The sequence below is a fragment of the Phalangium opilio genome, unplaced genomic scaffold, assembly GCF_054372755.1.
Source record: "Phalangium opilio isolate 3A_F unplaced genomic scaffold, DU_Popi_V2 ptg000041l_1, whole genome shotgun sequence".
In the NCBI taxonomy this organism is placed as follows: Eukaryota; Metazoa; Arthropoda; class Arachnida; order Opiliones; family Phalangiidae; genus Phalangium; species Phalangium opilio.
Genome location: NW_028324165.1, coordinates 2,837,417 through 2,855,116, shown reverse-complemented (window position 1 = coordinate 2,855,116; position 17,700 = coordinate 2,837,417). Strand labels below are relative to the sequence as shown.

Below are 17,700 nucleotides of genomic sequence, written 5' to 3'. Positions count from 1 at the left end.
GACAGACATACGAAACCCACCCATAATCCCACTCCCAAATACACAATTCAGGCCAAACAAGCAAACAGCATAGAAGCAAAGACGAGACAATTTTAGGGATTAATCCCATAGTATTTATTTAATGAACCAAAATGTTGAGGGGGAAAAACTTTGAATTAATTAAGTGGCCACCAGGGCCAGTAGACCCCAAAGCGTTTAATATTTAAACTGGCCCAAGTAATTTTTAAACTGGCTATTGGCCTGTGATTGTGCCTTATTTCCCACACTGAGGGAGACATTAGAGCCTGCTTTGGTAACGAGAGTCCGACCAACCTCGAGAAAACCGCTAAAACTTTGCGCAAGTACACAGCTTTTAACCAATTTACTGCAAAAATAGTTCTTTAAGTTCTCCGCGGTATCGGCCCATTTGTCTGCTAGATTTTCATTCTCCAAAGGCTTAGGGCTGTCGATGTTTCGTTCTTGTGTAATTATAACCTCAAGTATGTATTTTATTGAAACTAATTTTTATTTTTTAATATTAAATCAGAATAATTAGTTTTCATCTATTTATTACCTTCAAATTATCTGATTTTGGTATGTTTTCAATACGAGTGTATCTAAATTAATTGCACAGCTTGATTTCGTTTATCAACATGAAATTCGGCCATTTTTATCTCTTTCAATGTAAAGTTGTAAACAAAACTACTTTTTATTCGTCAACCGAGACGTCACCTTCTTATGTGATGTCACAGCTAAGGCAGAAGTTAGATAGCCAATCAGTGAAGGGTAGTTGATTTGAGGTTAGTAAGACTGTTGTTACGAGTGTAAAGCATTATGGAGATATAAAGTGTGTCCCTTCTCCCTTATTCCCTTCTGCTTATATGAACGTTTTTCTTTCACAGTTACTCACACTGTTCTGTTTTTTATGTTTTTCGGGTCTTTGGGAGAAAAAGCTTCCACTTTTATTAAGAGCTTTTCTTGTACATGGATCCTCTTTTTGATAATCAATAAACTATTATTAAAGGATGAACCGTTACCGTAGCAAAGGAATTCACAAAAAAGTACAAACGCGAAAAAAGAGAACCTCTAGCAGACAGCTTTAACGTTTTCCAAAGCCCACAGGCCCCACAGCCACAGTCAATAGACTAGGGCCGTGCAGGCTATTCGTTACTATTTGGTCGGACCAAATAATTTGGTCAAAATTGACGTTTACTATTCGCACCGACGAATCGAATAATGATTTTCAAAATTCTAGAATACCAAATAATGAGCTTCGAAAAACCGACTATTCTATAGCGGATAAAACAATTTGAAAGTGAATGTTTTTAACAGTCTATTGACCAAATTATTTGGTATTCGCAACCAGTTTTTGAATTTTTCTGTTGATTTTGTGAATTTGAGGGCGCTGTCATAGAGAGATAGAAACATAAATGTTATGCTCCTATCCCTATGGGCGCTGTGATAGTGTCCGCTGGACCGTGGCCTCATAGATGACGCGACTCGGCAGACACAGCCTTAAAATTCTGACGTGGCTACTGTTAAGTATTACCCGCGTTCACCGAGTCGTTATCTAGGAGGCTATAGCTGGAATCAGCCACTCAGTCTTTATAAGTTCATAGACAAGGATAAATCATCAAAGGTTTTAACTTAAAGGGTACTGGTTATTATCAACTTCTCGTTGCGGAGCTAACTATATTGAACTTCCTAATAATATGTCACTATAGTATACCTATTAAAAAATATAGTATCATGGGAGAGGTCATACATTGCAAAGTGAGTAGGGATATATTGACAACTAACCTAATTTTGATTAAAATAAAACCTTTGATTCGTTCAAAAATACGTTTTCAGCTGTTCAAAAGTACCTTTCCGTGTCCCATTATTTATAAATTTGAAATTTGGTGGAATAGTTTTAGAGAAATTTAAATTTGGTCGAATTTTTGAACTTCACACTATTTGGTCAAATTATTTGGTCATTTTCCTATTCCGAGCCGAGAGATGGCTCCCAAAAACACTGCTATTTGGTATTCGACGAATACCTTAAAAAGTACTATTCGCACAGCCCTACAATAGACTACAAAACTTTGGTAGGGAAGTTGTAGCCAAGGAGTACTAACTACCTAGGAGTAGAATTGGTAGAAAATATGTTAAGATAGAAAAATTCTAATAAGGAACCCCAAATTTATAAACTGGTCCCACCGCCTATTTTTTCCAAAAACGATAATTAATAAAATGGTCCCTGGGACCACTGACCCCAGGTTTTGGAATAAATAAACTGGTCCGAGCAATTAATAAACTAGTTTTGGACTGCTTAAGTATTTGGGCCAAGGTCGCGGATTGTAAGTATACGTTTTTATAACTCTTACTGAATTATTTTAATTGAAATAATTTATTTTGTTGTCATCAATACCATCTAACCAAAAGATTCAGTAAAAAGTGAATAGCCCCAAAAACATTTACGTTAATTTTAGGATGAAACGTTTCTCTATCATAAAACTTTTATGACTGACCCCTAAAATATCAACGATAATTTAAGGAAGACCCCTGTCACAACGGAAAAATAAGTGCCATCTATGGTGAAAATATTTTTCCTAACAAACTGGATATTTCCCCACATAAAATTTGACATGCATGGGCCTAGCTCATCCCGGAGGCTCCGCTATAACAGTCTGGGAAAAAAGGATAATTTTTAAACTAGTTCTAGGGACCAGTGACCCCCCCCCTAGTGTCCGAAATAATAAACTGTTATGGTCTCCGGAGTGGTCCCAGCCTTTGTTCCCCTATAGAATTGCAATTAATAAACTGGTCCCGAGGACCAATAACCTCCACTTTTTGAATAAAAAAACTAGTTCAAGCAATTAATAAACTGGTTTTGGATCAGAGGAAGTGTGCTATTTCCCAGACTGTCCTATTAGACATTTTTCTTATTTCCGGCTCTGAGGGCGAGCAGCCTGCGTCCGCGAGTCGCGTGATCCAGGAAGCTATGACCAAACAAAGCCGTCTTAGCTCGTCTGCTTCAAAACCGCAGTGAAACGTGACATGTCGCCGAATGTTGTCTATTAAAAACGCGTCGTTTAATGCAATTAGTAATTAGTAAAGTATTCATCGAGTGTTCGGAATTGGCTACTTGCAAAGGTATTTATAATCCCTCTGTTCTTAATTTACTTTTGTGCCGAAACGACATCATTTATGGATGTTTATTTTGTGCTTGAAAACTACGTTTGGGCGGAAATAGGGTTCTATCTCAAATTCTCATCCATTCGTTGAAGGAAATTATAGCTTGTTTTGGGAGGCATTTGGGGTGGCATTTCCTTTAATTGGCATTAACTTAAATATGTTAGTTGGGTACTCGTTTAATTAGTATTTCATCATAGCCTAACGTTTGACTGTGGCTGTTAAATGCATACATATTTTAAACCATTGTTTGAAGCTGTGAAGCTAGACAAATTAAGATAATTGTCGGTAATTACAATTAACTATATGTACACATCGTGATACATTTTAGCAATCGTTCTCCTTGCAAGATGCATGGAGTTGTATTTCATTTTAGAAATCCCTTTTTTTAATGTTTTATTTTGCTCTGGCTGCATGCATTTGTGCGTTGCCTACGTTAATCAAGGCCTGTGCGCGATGGCTTCGAAGGGGGGGGGGAATTTTATGAAACGCGACTTCTTATTTTCTCCCTATTTTACCGCGAGATTTCATTGATAGCTGGACCAAAACGCGCGCGAAAATGAGTATTTAAAGTTCCAAGCGCGACAAAATGAACATTTTCAAACTATTTAGGTCCAGCTATTAGCACCTCGAGGTCCAGCTAATAGCGCCTTGGGTGAGAGAATTTGGCAAAATAAAAATAAAAATCGGCGCCGCGCACAGGCCTTGATTAACGTAGGCAACGATTTGCGTTTTATTTTATAATGACTGCATTAATGCATGTTTTTTGGTTTGGCGTGGCCGCGTGGGACAATTTCCTTATAACCTCTAGTTCTTATTTAGGTTTTATTGTCCTAGGCAATTCGCATTTGAAGAAAAGCGAGGATTTCTGATGAATGGATTACTGATTTTTATCGAAAAAACTTAGTTAAAACTATTGTTCGCTATCGGAAATTTTGAAGATTCGATATTTGAAGTCTTTACACATAGGGAATACGCCCATTTATTACAAGTCGTATTGAACAATTCAAAATGGAGCTTGCCAAACTGCCTATGATTTCGCTACAACGCCAAGCCCTGACTAAATTCGCCTCGTTAGTATGGGTTAATTCAAATAAAAAATACTTGCGATATACTTTCCCTTTTCGGTTAAACCTCGAGTCACTGAACAATAGAGCGATTGACGATCTGAAGCACTCCAACATACCGACACTTCTTAAAGAAATGACCATGGTGATATTGGAAGAGGTAGGAGATGAAATATGTGATTGGCTTTCCGAAATCAGAAACCGCGTCACTACAACTATCCTGGAACACCTACTCGCCAATTTGAGCTGGACTGTTGAAGGCTCATTGAATCGACCCAAGATGGCCAGGTTACTACTAGAAAATCAATCTGACCTTGATTTGTCATTCAGATTTAGAATGGCATGCACATATTGTTTGGAGGATGAACTTAGAGAACTGTGGCCACGAATCAGAGAAGAGCGGCAGTTAAAAGATTTCAATTATGAAAATTTTATAGTGCAATACTGGATCCATAAACTAGACGGACACTTGCTGGACATGCCGCATAGTTCCTTTTTAGGCCCTTTCTTAGAAGAGATGTCAATTGATGTCAAATTTTTCGTCAGGGTTGCTTTTGATTTAGATTTTAGAAAATCAACAGTAAAATTTCTGTTTAATAATTTAAGTGAAGATGAAAAAATTGAGGCGTTGGATATTATTTTTGAACCATCGAATTATTCAAGAGACGACTTTCTCCAATTTTCAGAAGCATCAGGTCTGGGATATTTATTTAGTGAATTAAATTACACGCAAATGTGCAAATTAGTATCCGAAATTGAACTACCTAAACAGTTATTGATGAACATATCAGACTTCGCGTGGCCAAATACACATATTCTAAAGGCATTGAGCCATTACATAGGCAAAATGAAAGGCGCCATTGAAGCTACAAACCGCAATGATTTGGTAGAGTTTGCTGATGGCGCGTTCGAGTTTGTCAGACGCTACAACCGTGGGGTTTTGTTCAGATATTGTTGGACCAGATTCCCAACAGAAGAATTAAATAAAGTTATCGATTCATGGTTCTTTGATATCATCATTTCTGGATTGACTGAACACAAAGACGCTGGGTCCATTATAATGGTAATTGATAGTATTGAGCCCCAGAGTTATGCCAAGAATTTATCATCATTTGATCATCTTCCCATTATCGAAACGTTGGCTTATTACGATACGAATCTGTTGAAATATTACCTCGCTCGTACCGTTGTCAGTAAGAACTTGGCCAAAAACCTCCTTAATATATTGAAGGACTCTAATTACTTAGAAAATATGGAAACCACTACTGGTATTTTAATTCAGCTTTTTCCTGAGTTGGATCCCAATTGCGCACATTAAGTTGTTAAAACCAGTGTAACTTAACGCATATTTACTTGTTTATTTTTTTTTCTTCAAATTAGTGCATTTGTTTCCTAAACAAAGAAGTTGTCGTTGAATTTTGTGCCGAAAATTATTTTTCTTAAAAGCTCCGCATTTTTATATAAGTAATTTAGAATTGCGCGCAGTTGTTGTTACATCCTTGCATAAATATTGTTTATTGTTTAGTAATCACACTGTGACAAGGAAAAATTACTCCCATTTTTCAGGGGGTTTTTTTTCCAAAGAATTTTTTCAAATTAACCCACACATGGTTATCACTTTTGTTATCTTCGTATTGGTTTCAATATTCTTTCAAAAGCTACGCAATTTTTCAAAAGTAATATAGAACTACATACTAATTTTTTTTTCACATTTAGTTTTCTCTTATTTAGTGATTATTGTATAAAGTTAGTCGATTTGTTTGGTTTTGTTCAAAGCGTTAACGAACGCGTGTTTGTATTTTTTATTGAACAAACAAAGTTTTCAACTAATTTCATGTTCAAGAAATGTTTTTCTAAATCTGCGCAATTTTAAATAAGTCCCTAAAAATTGCTATTGTACTTGTTATATTTTTCAATCATTTTGTTTTGTACTCTTTTTTGGAGACGTAAATAAAAGATGGTAATCTTTGAAACTTTTTGCGTTTTGAATTTTAATTTCGTGAAATCGAAACGCTGACAATGATAATGCAACTATCTCTATGCATGTCGCTACATCGTATGATGTATATCTACGATGTGGCTATTAGTCCAACCTTCTTGTTGGAATACAAGTGCCACCTTTGACAGTATAAAATTTTTCGTTCGCCATTGATGAAAGAGGATTGTGGTAAGATGGTTATATATTTTCGTTTGTTTGTGTTTTAAAAGGAAGAAAATTTTAATTGCGTTTAAATTTGCTAGTAAGGCTAATAATTGCATTTAATTGTGCTAGTAAGGTTGAGAATTGCATTTAATTGTGCTAGGAAGGTTAAGAATTACATTTAATTATGCTAGAAAGGTTAAGAATTACATTAAATTGTGCAAGAAAGGTTAAGAATTGCATTAAATTGTGCTAGTAAGGTTGAGAATAGCATTTAATTGTTCACAGGGAAAGGGCTGCCATAATAGGGGAGTTCCCTCGCACCAGATGGCGCTCGCGTTCGCTAAACGCGGGAGGCTAGGCCACTCGCACCACGGAGCTGTATTGTGCTTACACCTGCTTCTTGGCGCGAGAAAACTAGAATAGAACTATTTGTTTTAAAACTTTGAAAATTTTGCACGATCATATAAAAACTTCATTATAGCTCTCCCTAAAATTTCAAGAGATTCGAGCCAGTGAATGAGTGAAAACGAAGAAAACACATTAAAACCATTTGAAGATTAAGCTCTTTAATTATGGCTAATTTTCGTTTCAATTTTTTATAACAAAACTATGAAAGAGAAACTTTTGAAACTTTGAACAAAAATAACAAGCCTTATTTTGCACATCTCATTAAAAATTTCAAGATATTTGTACCAGTATTTGCAAAATTAGGGCCAAAAAACGGTGTTCCATAGAAGGGCGTGTTAAAAGCTGACTCCTTTGATTTTTCGAAGGAAAAAACCGAAAATTCCTGGTATGCGCTTGTACATAGGAAAAACATTCTTTGGACGGGCATCTATAGCGCGTGCATCCAAAAGCGTGATCGAGTCGGTTGTGACCAAACGAAGCCGTCTGCTTCAAAATCGCGGTAAAACGTGACATATCGCTGAACATTGTGTTTTAAAAATCACGTCGTTTAATGTAATTAATAAAGTATTCATCGAGTGTTCGGAATTGGCTACTTGCAAAGGTATTTAAAATTACTTTATTCTTAATTAACTTTTGTGCCGAATCCACATAATAGGTTATAGATGTTCATTTTGTGCTGGAAAACTATGTTTAGGGTTCTTTCTCAAATTTTCACAAGTTTTCAACAAGTAAATTAACGAATGGCTAAAAGTGCGCCTCTTTTTAGGGTAGAAAGAAACTAAAAATAACAATTTTTTGGAAAAGGTGGCAATAAAAAAGCTAATTAGCCATAATTTGGAAAGGTACCAATAATTAGGGGTACAAACACATATTCTATTTAGTAAAATTTTGGAAAAGGGGAAATTTATTTAGTTGATAAAACTTGATAATAACAAAAACAGGCGCACATTTAGCCCCTCATGTAAGAATCTATATTGAACAGAGGGGAAAACGCTCAATATTTGTTTAAGGCCATGTTTTTTATTATCATTAAAATTTTACGTATGTTATCTAAACAGGGAAACTCTATAAAGTATGATGGATTTTGTGAAGGATTGTCGTGTTATGGTCGAACGTTTAAGCTGGTAAGTCATGAATAAATTGTAACTTGTATATCAATAAGGCATGTTACGGATCCAAACCTATCGAAACTATTATGTCTTGAAAAGAAAAAGATCTTTCTTGCTATTTCAAAAATAAGGCAAATACTAGCAGAATAAAAAATTTATAAGAAGCTGGTTGTATTCAAAAAATGGGTTTGAGGAATTCCCTAATCTTGAAGAAAGTTGCAGTGTCAATTGTCACAATCTTTTGAACTAGCTAAGCATGTTTTTCTAAGCTTTGATAGCGAAAGCTACAATGTATTGGGAAACCTTTCTTGTTATATGTTCATTTTCTTCTGTTTGAAAAATTATTTCATTTTAGGGAAGATTTACAACTTCACAAACTCTCTGCACAAAATTCCGAAATGAGTTTAGTAAATCTTCAAAGGTTGGCGATTAAAGAAGTATTTGAGAAATTATTGCAATATTGACTGTTTAAGGCAAATATAAAATTAGGGAAACTTTGTTTTTAGGAAATGAAGACTGAGGAAGATTGTAATTATGATCACTTGAGCAAAGATGATCTTATCAATGAAGTTAAAGCCAGGGATGTTCGAGTCAGGGAACTGGAAGCCGAGGTATTTTTAACTAGAGTGAAATTAAGCACAAAAATATGAGACCCTTTTGGTATCATAGCTCATTTTAAATGTACAGAATGAGTTGTCGAATCTTATGTCCCTTAAAGTGGAACCAAACTCTGTGGGTGGGTGAATAATTAGGTTTATTTGTGAAAGTACCAATCAGGATTGGCTCTGATCTAAGGGGATTGGTAACACATCCCTCTTTAGCAACAAAGAAACCCAGCTAGGACCTTTGTTCTTTCTTGCTTACCCCTTTAAAATACGCTCAGCCAATGAAAGAATATTTACTGTTAAAATGAAATCTTATTTTGTTTAGCGTAATGTTTTAATTTCAAACATGGGAAAAGAGAGAGTGAAAACAACATTAACGATAAATAAACAAATAGACGAAATTGAAAGGCTCAATAGGGTCATTAAAGACTTGGAAAAGAGAATCAAATATTTGATGGTATGGAACATTCTTCATTTTCATGGTCGATAGGAAAGAGTTACTCCAAAGGTTAAGAGTTGATTGTTTGAAAAATAGGTGAAAAGTGGAATGGATCAATTAGCTAACGATGAATTAGTGAAATCTGAACCCGTTGAAAATGATTCGGGGATTAATGGCCAGGAGTTATCTCTTCCAATTGTGATGCACAGTGTCGAAGCTGTCAATGTCCAAGGTATGCTGGGTAGAGAAGATATTAGTCAAGAATCGCCTGATTCTGAGCCTCAATATGTTGCGGAGGTTGGCAATACAAACAACGAAACTGAAATTATCCCAAAAAAGTCTAAAAATGTGGGGTTTATAACGCGAATTACGAACGCATGTGTCCCTAAATTGATATACAGTGAGAATTCGCCACTTTGTGTCCCTTCGCCGAAGCTCGAGGTCGAAAACCAATTGAAAATGCCTCTCGACACAACGATGGCAAGTGATTCGTCACGAGCACTTCTTGAGAACAATAATACAATTATCGATTCTTATCGTAAATCACAAACTGTTTCAAAAGAGGGAGAAACTGACGAAAGAACAACTCGATCAAAGGAATTTCGTGTTCCTGAATCGAATGTTGAAGTTGAAAAACACTTGGATCTTTCTCTTGGCGCAAATGTCGAATGTGGTTCACTAGATTTAGCCGTAGAAAACGATCTCGATGATAACCAATCCAGAATAACCTTGACAGGTGCGAAGAAAACAGATAGACAAAATCGAAGTATGGTACTGTGTTTGCCAAAACTGAAGCGTGTTGATCCAAGGCCACTGAATGGGCCAGTGTGTGTTTCTAAACCTGAACGTAGCCCAAATGAACTATCAGAATTGACCTCCGTCTCTATGGAAATCAATTTACCCGAAGTTCCGATTGAAGTCGGAAATAATAGTTCGGTGTCCAACTCGGAGACATTTCAAGAAATCGCTCCAAGGAATTCCGAATCACCTTGTTCGGAAATTGGTAAGTCATTTTATACTTTAATAATTTGAGTGCCTAGGGTGGGGTTTCACATCCCTACCCCCAATGGGGGAAATATGCCTATCAATCATTTCCGCCTTCTCGATGTATAGTCTAATGGCGTTTTCCACATAACTGCTCTGAGATCGCTCTTGATTTGCTCTAGACGACATGAAATGCGCTTCATTTCTTGAGCTGCGTTAACAATTGTCTTTTTCCGTCGTAATCGTCGATACAAATTTAGCGAGCTATCTATTCTGTACAGATTAGCACCGATGGGATCTTGGGCCCAGCGCTCGGTAAATGGAAAACGGAAATCCGAGCGCGAGCAGATCTAGCGCCCTTGAGCGCTAAGTTGAATACGCTATTGGTGTTGCTGCTATCTAGGTCAAAAACTGAAAAAACCTATTTAATACTCCTGGTAAAAGCAGGCAGATCCCTATTCCAGGGTTCGTGCAGAACCCGTATAAAAAAATTGGGAAATATCTCGAGGATTTTAGGTGTGTCGTCAAAAGTTTCCATCTTGGATTTTTATCCGAAAATATCGTTCGACGAGCTCTACTTTCCATCTTTCCTCCACTTTAATTCAGAACTAGCTTTTACCCGGGGCGTCGCTCGCGTGTAATATGAACTTGCATGAAAATGATATAAAGAACGGTTAGATTTTACTGATGACTAACTTTTTTGAAGCACCCTAAGAGCGAAGGACTCGGCGTTGCCCGTCAGCTCGTCGGGACATTTTTATTACTTTTCATGCTTACATTATTCCATAAAGAATTGTTTTAAAATTTCTGGCCGCCATTTATAGAGATGACAACAAATCGAGCCCAAAAGACCATTCAGCCCGTCTATAGCCTAAAGGAAACCAGTGTACAAAATATTTGTGAAATCGGTTGAAACGCTCTGACTTTGTTGCATAGAGAAGATTTTTTATATTTCTGGGCGCCATTTATTAAGCTGGCGGCAGATTGGAAAAATATTTCTGAGTACGCGCCTACTTATTAAAGTTCCTGCAAATGTTCAGCCTTCTAGGGCAAGCGGTTTGGGCTGGGCGTTGATTATCAGTCAGTCAGGACTTTGATTTATATAGATATAGAAGATATGGTTGTCAACGGCCTTAAATGTACCCGAGTTTTTTTACCTCTCCGAGTGATGTATGTCACGGAGAGGTTCCAATTTCGACGTGTCTGTGTGTGTGTCTGTTTGTTGTTACACCCCAGGGGTCCGCGTTCGCTTTTGGCAAATCGGAGCAAATGTGTTCTCAATTTCCGGACCGCATTTACAGTTCCCGGAAATTTGGAAAATTGTATCTGTCTATCACCATCATCCTCTGGTCATTTGTCCATCCCACAAGGACTTACTAGCTTCTAAACACCACCATCCATGCTTGGAATACTGCTTCAATAATTCGTAAATTTTTACTTCAAAAAAAGAGAAACAATTCCATATCTAGGTAAATAAGTTTGTAGTAGTAGACCTCTTGACTCGGAGAGTTAATATTTTGGTTTTTCCAACTTGTTTTGTCATCCTCGCTGTAGCTTATTCGAAACAATTATGCAAAACAATTTCTTAGGTACGAGATAAACATTTTACGTTCCAGCACTAAATTGTTATTTCAACAATTGCCAAAAATTATTTAATGGGTTAAATTCGCCTGGGGCGTTAATATATGAAAATGTTAAATAACACTGGCCTGTCCCTAGTCCCTTCTGTCTTTTCGCCTTCGCTTTTATCAAAGAGGTTGTCCTTATCCATAATTAATCAATTTATTTAATGAACTGATTAAATTCCCGCTAAAACAAAGGACGTTTTCAAAAATGTTCAAATCAGTAAAAGTGGCCACTATTCCATCATCTGCCTAGTCTCTCGTCCATTCCACATAAACCGAATCTGTCGCATTGTCGTCTTACTCCGCCAACACAGGTACGAGATGTAACGAGTAACGTATAGCCTCCAAATGGCGGGACATGTACTAAATGTTCAAGCATTGCGCTATTCATTATCAACTGGTCTCCGACTAATCCACTTAGAGAGAAATCCTTCAAATGATTGCCTTGAACTCCATTATAATCGTTAGACGTAAGATTGCAGGAACTGTCTAGCCTCCACATGGTGGGACTTCCTACAAATGTTCATGCAACTGTTCTTATCCTCCTTTTTCGTGATTCACAACCCTTATGAACTTCGTTTTTGTGTAATTATTAAACCAGACCTTTTAACTTCAGTATTAGTTTCATCGCATTAAGTTCTAATGAAACTGACGATTTAACAACAATTATGGTAAGAACAAAGAAAAGTGGAAAATACAAAGTCACATGATTTAATAGATGGATTAACATTACCTTGAATGTTGATTATTCTGATGAGCTAGAACCAAAGCCCCGAAATTTTAAAAGCCTTATTAGTCAGTGGTGATGGTATGAAGTTGGGCAAGCTAGTTTTTGGAACCCTTAATGAATGTAGATTATAAGGCGATGCAATGAACTGCTTCGAACAATTTTATGGCTTAACATTCAAAAATGAACTCTACTCGACCCATGTTGGCGAAAGTAGCGAATCTGATTTTATTTCGAAACTACTGCTGATGCCAATCGAAAAGATTAAGGCATCGGCCCAGAATAGAAAATATTTCGAATTTCCCAACAGTCTTTTCATGATCGACAGAGCATGCTGGGATATAACTCTGATTGCTTTGCTCGTTAATGAGCTGAACTGGCACAGAGAAAGGCTTTAAATATTAAAATGGCAAAATCAATAAAGCGTGAACGCCTCAATTATTACAGTTACTATTTATAATCAGATTAGAATTTTAATATAATCAGCGCTAAACAAGTGTAAGATGATTTACTTTCAGCGAAACTACGTTTGTTCCATTTTGACAAAGGATTAGGGGTTATTAAGATATCTAATCAAACGATTTGTCACCAGATGGCTCTTAATTGTGCTTATTTTCTTTATTGTTTATTGAGTTAAACGTTGGGAAGATCAGCCTCATTTTCAGGTTTCCCTTACTGGAATGGCTCATAAGTAAACCTTTCCTGAACCACTTGATAAAGCTGTGTTTCACACAATAACCCACGACGAATCACACGCGCAACTAGACCTATTAGCTAACATAATCCCTGTACCACCATAGAGTAACAATCATATAATTAGCCAAGACGGTCCCAAACACAGCATGATAGTAACCTCTAGAAAACGTAATAGTTATCGATTAGTTTGTTACGCCTAACTCGATATTAACTCACGCCGAACCGATAATAACACTTTTACAACTACATTCTAACCCCCACACCACTCAATAGTCACCCCAGCACAACCCGATTAAAGCCTGGTGGAATAGTTAGTATAGGACGCTGTCTGTTAGCTGTGGCATAGGGGCTAGCCAGCACCCCTCTATGCATTGTAAAGGGACCCACCTGTAAAGAAGCCACAGACTTAGTGTGGAAATCCCTTCATAGGCAAAGCTTACATTAATATTATTATTATTATTATTATTACTAACGTATGGATAACCGAGTTATAACCTTAGCGGAGTCATTATCTCATTACTAACATTCGCATAACGGAGTTATAACCCATGTTCCAACCTTGACGTACTTTTAGACCCTACTATAACCTGTTTCAGACTAATTGTTAGTGGATCAATTTGGTTGACTTTCAACCTGTTAGAGAATAGTAAGCCTCGATACCCGCGGGCAGCGCAGGGGGGGATGAATTTTTTTCCCCCATGGTTTATACCCGCGAAGGGGGGACGAATTTTTGCCCCCATGCCTCCATCCCCGGAGGGGGGTTGGTGTGTCTCCCCCTCACCTCCTCCACCTGAAGGGTGGAGGTTGTTCTTGAGTGTATGCTCTCTCTTTGCGCTAAGTCCCCTTTTTTTTTTATTCTGACTTTCACTTTCTCTTTACCCAGCCCGATACCCGCAAGAGCGCTGTGAAGGCTGGAGAGTTTTTTCTCTCTCTCTTGGTTCCCTGACTTTCACCGTCTCTTTCCCTTTGACCGTCTCTTTATTTTTACGCTTGCGAATGTACTAGCCTAGCGGCGCGAGAGCGCTGTGAAGGAGAGTTTTTTTTTTCCTCTCTCGTCGTTTCCTCTTCTCCTTTACATGTGCAAAGCGGGGGAATGCGTGTACAACCATAGCGGCTCGCGTTTTCTCTCCGAATAGCACTGAAATGTTATAGGAATATATCTCTCGGGTTCCTCTTCTCCGTTACGCGTGCAAAGCGGGGGAATGCCTGTACAAGCCTAGGAATTTCTATCCCAACGTTTTTTTAATTTTACACGGAATTTTAATTCCGGTAATATTTTTTTTTTTACTTTTGCAATATGTATAAATCAAGAGGCGTTAAATATTTTATCCATGTTTTATTTGTCTATATATAATTTTAAATATTTTATCCATGTTTTATTTGTATATATATATAATTTTAAATATTTTATCCATGTTTTATTTGTATATATATATATAATTTTAAATAGAAAAAAATTGAAAGATTAAAGGCCTGTTTGTAAATGAACATCATTTGCTACAGCTATGAGGAAACGCTTTTGCCTAAACCGGTCTAGGACTCCCTCATTGGGGGTACCCGCTCTCCCCTTGAAATAGTCGGTGATAGCGGCATTGAGACTAAAAATAGAAAGAAAAGATATTAGGGATCCATCTTTAAAAAAATAATGCTAATTAACTTACGAGCCCGAGCGAGACGTGTTAACGTAAACCGGCATAGGGTTTCCGGGAGTGGGTGTTATGTCAACGAATGGTATGAGTCGAGAACTCAACTCCCGGAAGACAACGTCGTCCTCGCGGAGATCAAAACCATGTCCGAGATTCTCCGCGCGAATCCTCACTAAGTCCTTATGGACATCAGCAAGGATCCTATAAAAATGTTTGAATATAGCCATTAAAGTTTTAAAAAATATAGAGACTTTACCTGAAGAGGCTGCAATCATTTGGCAGATGTTCATTTACTCTCGGCGGGTTTTCCTGGGGTTGATGTGGGGGTGGCTGACGCTGTTGATGTGGGGGTGGCTGACGCTGTTGCCACTCGTAAAAATTTTGTCTCGGGTCCTCCTCGTCGTCCGTGTATAAAAGAACATCGTCAATATGACTGTACGCCCTATTAAGTTCAAAAGTTAGTCTTTCCACGATTTCAGAAAAAAAAACAGTATGCTCACATGATAATGGTGGATGATGTTCTGGCCGAAGCTAAACCGAGAATGATTTTAGTATTGGGAAACTCTCCGTATATATAGTATGGAGGGGGCCCGTTGAAACCCAGACACTCTTTACCCCACCCCCTATAATATACAAAAACGGTTTCTTACCTTTGGGGGCTAGGGGCGGGAAATTGAATAGCCCCCCGAGACGCGGATATTTATGTTATCGAAAAAGCCCTAGATCTACCATCTGTTGGGCGAGCACCCCGTAGGCGACTTTGTCGAGGAACAGTTTCGCCCGACGTATATCGTGCTCGGTTGCTCTCCGAACGTCTGCGGCGTCAATCACGCCGTCAGCATCAACCTCCCCTTCGGATTCCCTGTATATTCGGGCTCTCCTTTTAAAAAACTTTAAGATGGCCGTATTGAGACTGTAAAGAAAAAAGAAATTAGAAATGGTCTTAAAAAAGAAAAAAAACTATATAACTTACAAGCCGGAATAACAGTTAGCTATGTTTAAGGGCTGTTCCTCGACTAGGGGTGCCCCCTCTAGGGGTTCTACAGGGAATACCATGAAACCCAACAGGGTTTGACCCAGGGCTTCGATAACATAATTTGTCTCGACCGAGTACACTTGTTCGATGGCCGGGCGTACTTCGTTGTTGGCAAGCCATTCTTCTTCCTCGGCCTCCTGACGGATCTGGGCTAAGATCCTGATCAAATTTTATGGAGGAAATATAGCTACTAAAAAATAGGAGAAAACATGGAATGTTTACCGTTGGATGTTGCAATCCAATGGCGTAGGATCTTCATCATCCTCATCCAATTCCTCATCCAATTCCTCATTCTCCCATTCCTCCTCCCCTCCCTCCTCCCCTCCTTCCACCACCACTTCCTCTAGTTCAGCTAGAGGAAAAGGTTCTTCTTCCAAAGGTTCATCTTGGACAGGTGGGTTTAGGAATTCAAATACCTCATTCCCAAACGGTAAAGGGTTGGGTGCCCTAAATAACAAAAAAACTTATTCTATGGTTTCAGGAGAAAAAACATTATACTCACATGTTGAAAGTTTGGTGCAGGATTTAGTCTTAGTAGTAGTGGTTCGTCAGTGTTTAGGCTGAGAGTGATTTTTGTATTGGGTAAACTGCCGTATTTATAGAACCCATGGAGAAACCGGGGGGGTTCTTTTAGTCTCCGACGCTCTTTCTATATACCCCAATACAAAAACCTTATGATCTTTCCAATACTCAAAAGTTGTTATTGAAGCAAACGAGACCCCAAAATAATAAAAGTCTAGACCCTCTCACAATCCTAAAAAACAAGAATTTGACCCAGACTTCAAATGATTTCTAACGATAATAACACATTCCTAGCCGATTTCCATGTACCCTAGCTTTCAATACATTAATAAAAACAAGTCTAGACGCGGTCACATTCCTAAAAAACAGAATTTGACCCCGAGTTCAAATGATTTCTAACGATAATAACACAATCCTAGCCGATTTCTTTGTAGACTAGTTAATGTTGTCCACAATGCTTTAGAAACGTCTTGTTATGGTCCTATAAATATATATGCCTATCCAGATCAAATTACAAAAATTACGTTTTAAAAAATTTATTTCAATACAAATTTACACCAGGCCAAAAAGATTGACAACGCTTATACGTTTCTTTAAATAAGAAGTTTGAGACATTAATATATTAAATATATTATACGATTGAAAATCAAAACTTATTCCGCGTTCCTTTAATCTACTTTCAAAAGCCATTAATATTTTATACGGTGAAACGTACGAGCCAAAATATGATAGTACACTGTCAAAATTAATATGATCTTCAATTTCTTCGAAAGAAAAGAATTCACCGTAATCTATGTGTAATATTTTATATATGGTAATAAGTTCAGCGCAGATCAAATCCCCAAGTAATAAATACACCTGTTCGTTTGATACAAGCTTTTTCACATGTTCATTAATATATGGCATTAATCGATTTAACTCGCTTGCTTCTGAAGCGTTCAATGTGAAGTCGATACTGTCTCCACCCCTGATATTCGTTTCCAGCTTTAGATTGTTAAAGGTTGCGTGTGCTGATGTCGAAGATAATGGAGTATCGGCTAAAATAGCGTCGTATGATGTGGGTTCTTGGCAACTTGTCCATCCGCTAAGCGGACCAATTTTGGATGCAAAAGCTTGCCAGGTGTCAACATCAAAGCGAAACGTGGACAAATCAGGTTCTTTCTGGCATATTCTAATCTCTATATTGAGATCAGACGTGAATCCGAAAGATAGAAATACTTCTCCCAAATGAAATCTCGAATTGATTTTACGAGGTTTGGCCGGGAGTTTTCGTTTACGAAAATTATCAACTTCCATTCTTATCTTAAAAAAAGCAACCGTTGCTATTATACCAAGCGAGCGCCCAAAACTGTTACGCAAAAATTCTACTTACAATTCAAGCGACCTTCTTATTCGACTGTCAAAATCAAAGTGAGCCCTAACATGGCTTATGTCTTCATTCTTTAGAGGGGGGAGAAAGTGGGTTAGTTCTAGTTTAAGGTTGTCTTCTTTCATATAGGGTAAACATGTCTGGGCAAAGATTTGTTCTTGTTAGAGTTTA

At 37.6% G+C, this 17,700-nt stretch overlaps 3 protein-coding genes across 4 annotated transcripts; 1 reads left to right on the top strand and 2 right to left on the bottom strand.

Annotated features, from left to right (window-relative positions):
- The first annotated feature begins 252 nt into the window (after positions 1–252).
- LOC149679350 (uncharacterized) lies at positions 253–6,250 on the top strand. 2 transcript variants are annotated; one of them, XM_089835037.1, is made up of 3 exons: positions 253–479; positions 614–3,114; positions 3,991–6,250. In XM_089835037.1, exon 3 carries the CDS (start codon positions 4,165–4,167, stop codon positions 5,536–5,538), a length of 1,374 nt encoding a protein of 457 aa, XP_089691163.1. In that variant the 5' UTR covers positions 253–479; positions 614–3,114; positions 3,991–4,164; the 3' UTR covers positions 5,539–6,250. The 2 variants fall into 2 exon arrangements, with proteins under 2 accessions (XP_089691163.1, XP_089691164.1); XM_089835038.1 differs by having other exon boundaries at positions 3,976–6,250.
- An 8,076-nt stretch (positions 6,251–14,326) lies between these two features.
- On the bottom strand, positions 14,327–14,892 carry LOC149679349 (uncharacterized). The gene is made up of 2 exons (XM_089835718.1): positions 14,618–14,892; positions 14,327–14,554 (listed from the first exon to the last, which is right to left on the bottom strand). Exons 1-2 carry the CDS (start codon positions 14,890–14,892, stop codon positions 14,422–14,424), a joined length of 408 nt encoding a protein of 135 aa, XP_089691844.1. The 3' UTR covers positions 14,327–14,421.
- Positions 14,893–14,938: 46 nt separating this feature from the next.
- On the bottom strand, positions 14,939–16,192 carry LOC149679348 (uncharacterized). The gene is made up of 6 exons (XM_089835717.1): positions 16,141–16,192; positions 15,861–16,085; positions 15,576–15,797; positions 15,253–15,515; positions 15,103–15,133; positions 14,939–15,044 (listed from the first exon to the last, which is right to left on the bottom strand). Coding segments are annotated over exons 1-4 (657 nt in total). The 5' UTR covers positions 16,143–16,192; the 3' UTR covers positions 14,939–15,044; positions 15,103–15,133; positions 15,253–15,307.
- Between the last annotated feature and the right edge of the window lie 1,508 nt (positions 16,193–17,700).

What these genes read in the sequence shown, in the direction of transcription:
- LOC149679350 (XM_089835037.1), top strand. Translation starts at nt 4,165, where the DNA reads ATGGAGCTTGCCAAACTGCCTATGATTTCGCTACAACGCCAAGCCCTG.
- LOC149679349 (XM_089835718.1), bottom strand. Translation starts at nt 14,892, where the DNA reads ATGAACATCTGCCAAATGATTGCAGCCTCTTCAGGTAAAGTCTCTATA. An exon ending in AACACGTCTCGCTCGGGCTC is followed by an intron (nt 14,555 to 14,617) that starts GTAAGTTAATTA and finishes TTCTATTTTTAG; the next exon opens with TCTCAATGCCGCTATCACCG.
- LOC149679348 (XM_089835717.1), bottom strand. An exon ending in TTGGATTGCAACATCCAACG is followed by an intron (nt 15,798 to 15,860) that starts GTAAACATTCCA and finishes AAATTTGATCAG; the next exon opens with GATCTTAGCCCAGATCCGTC. An exon ending in GCTAACTGTTATTCCGGCTT is followed by an intron (nt 15,516 to 15,575) that starts GTAAGTTATATA and finishes TTTTCTTTACAG; the next exon opens with TCTCAATACGGCCATCTTAA.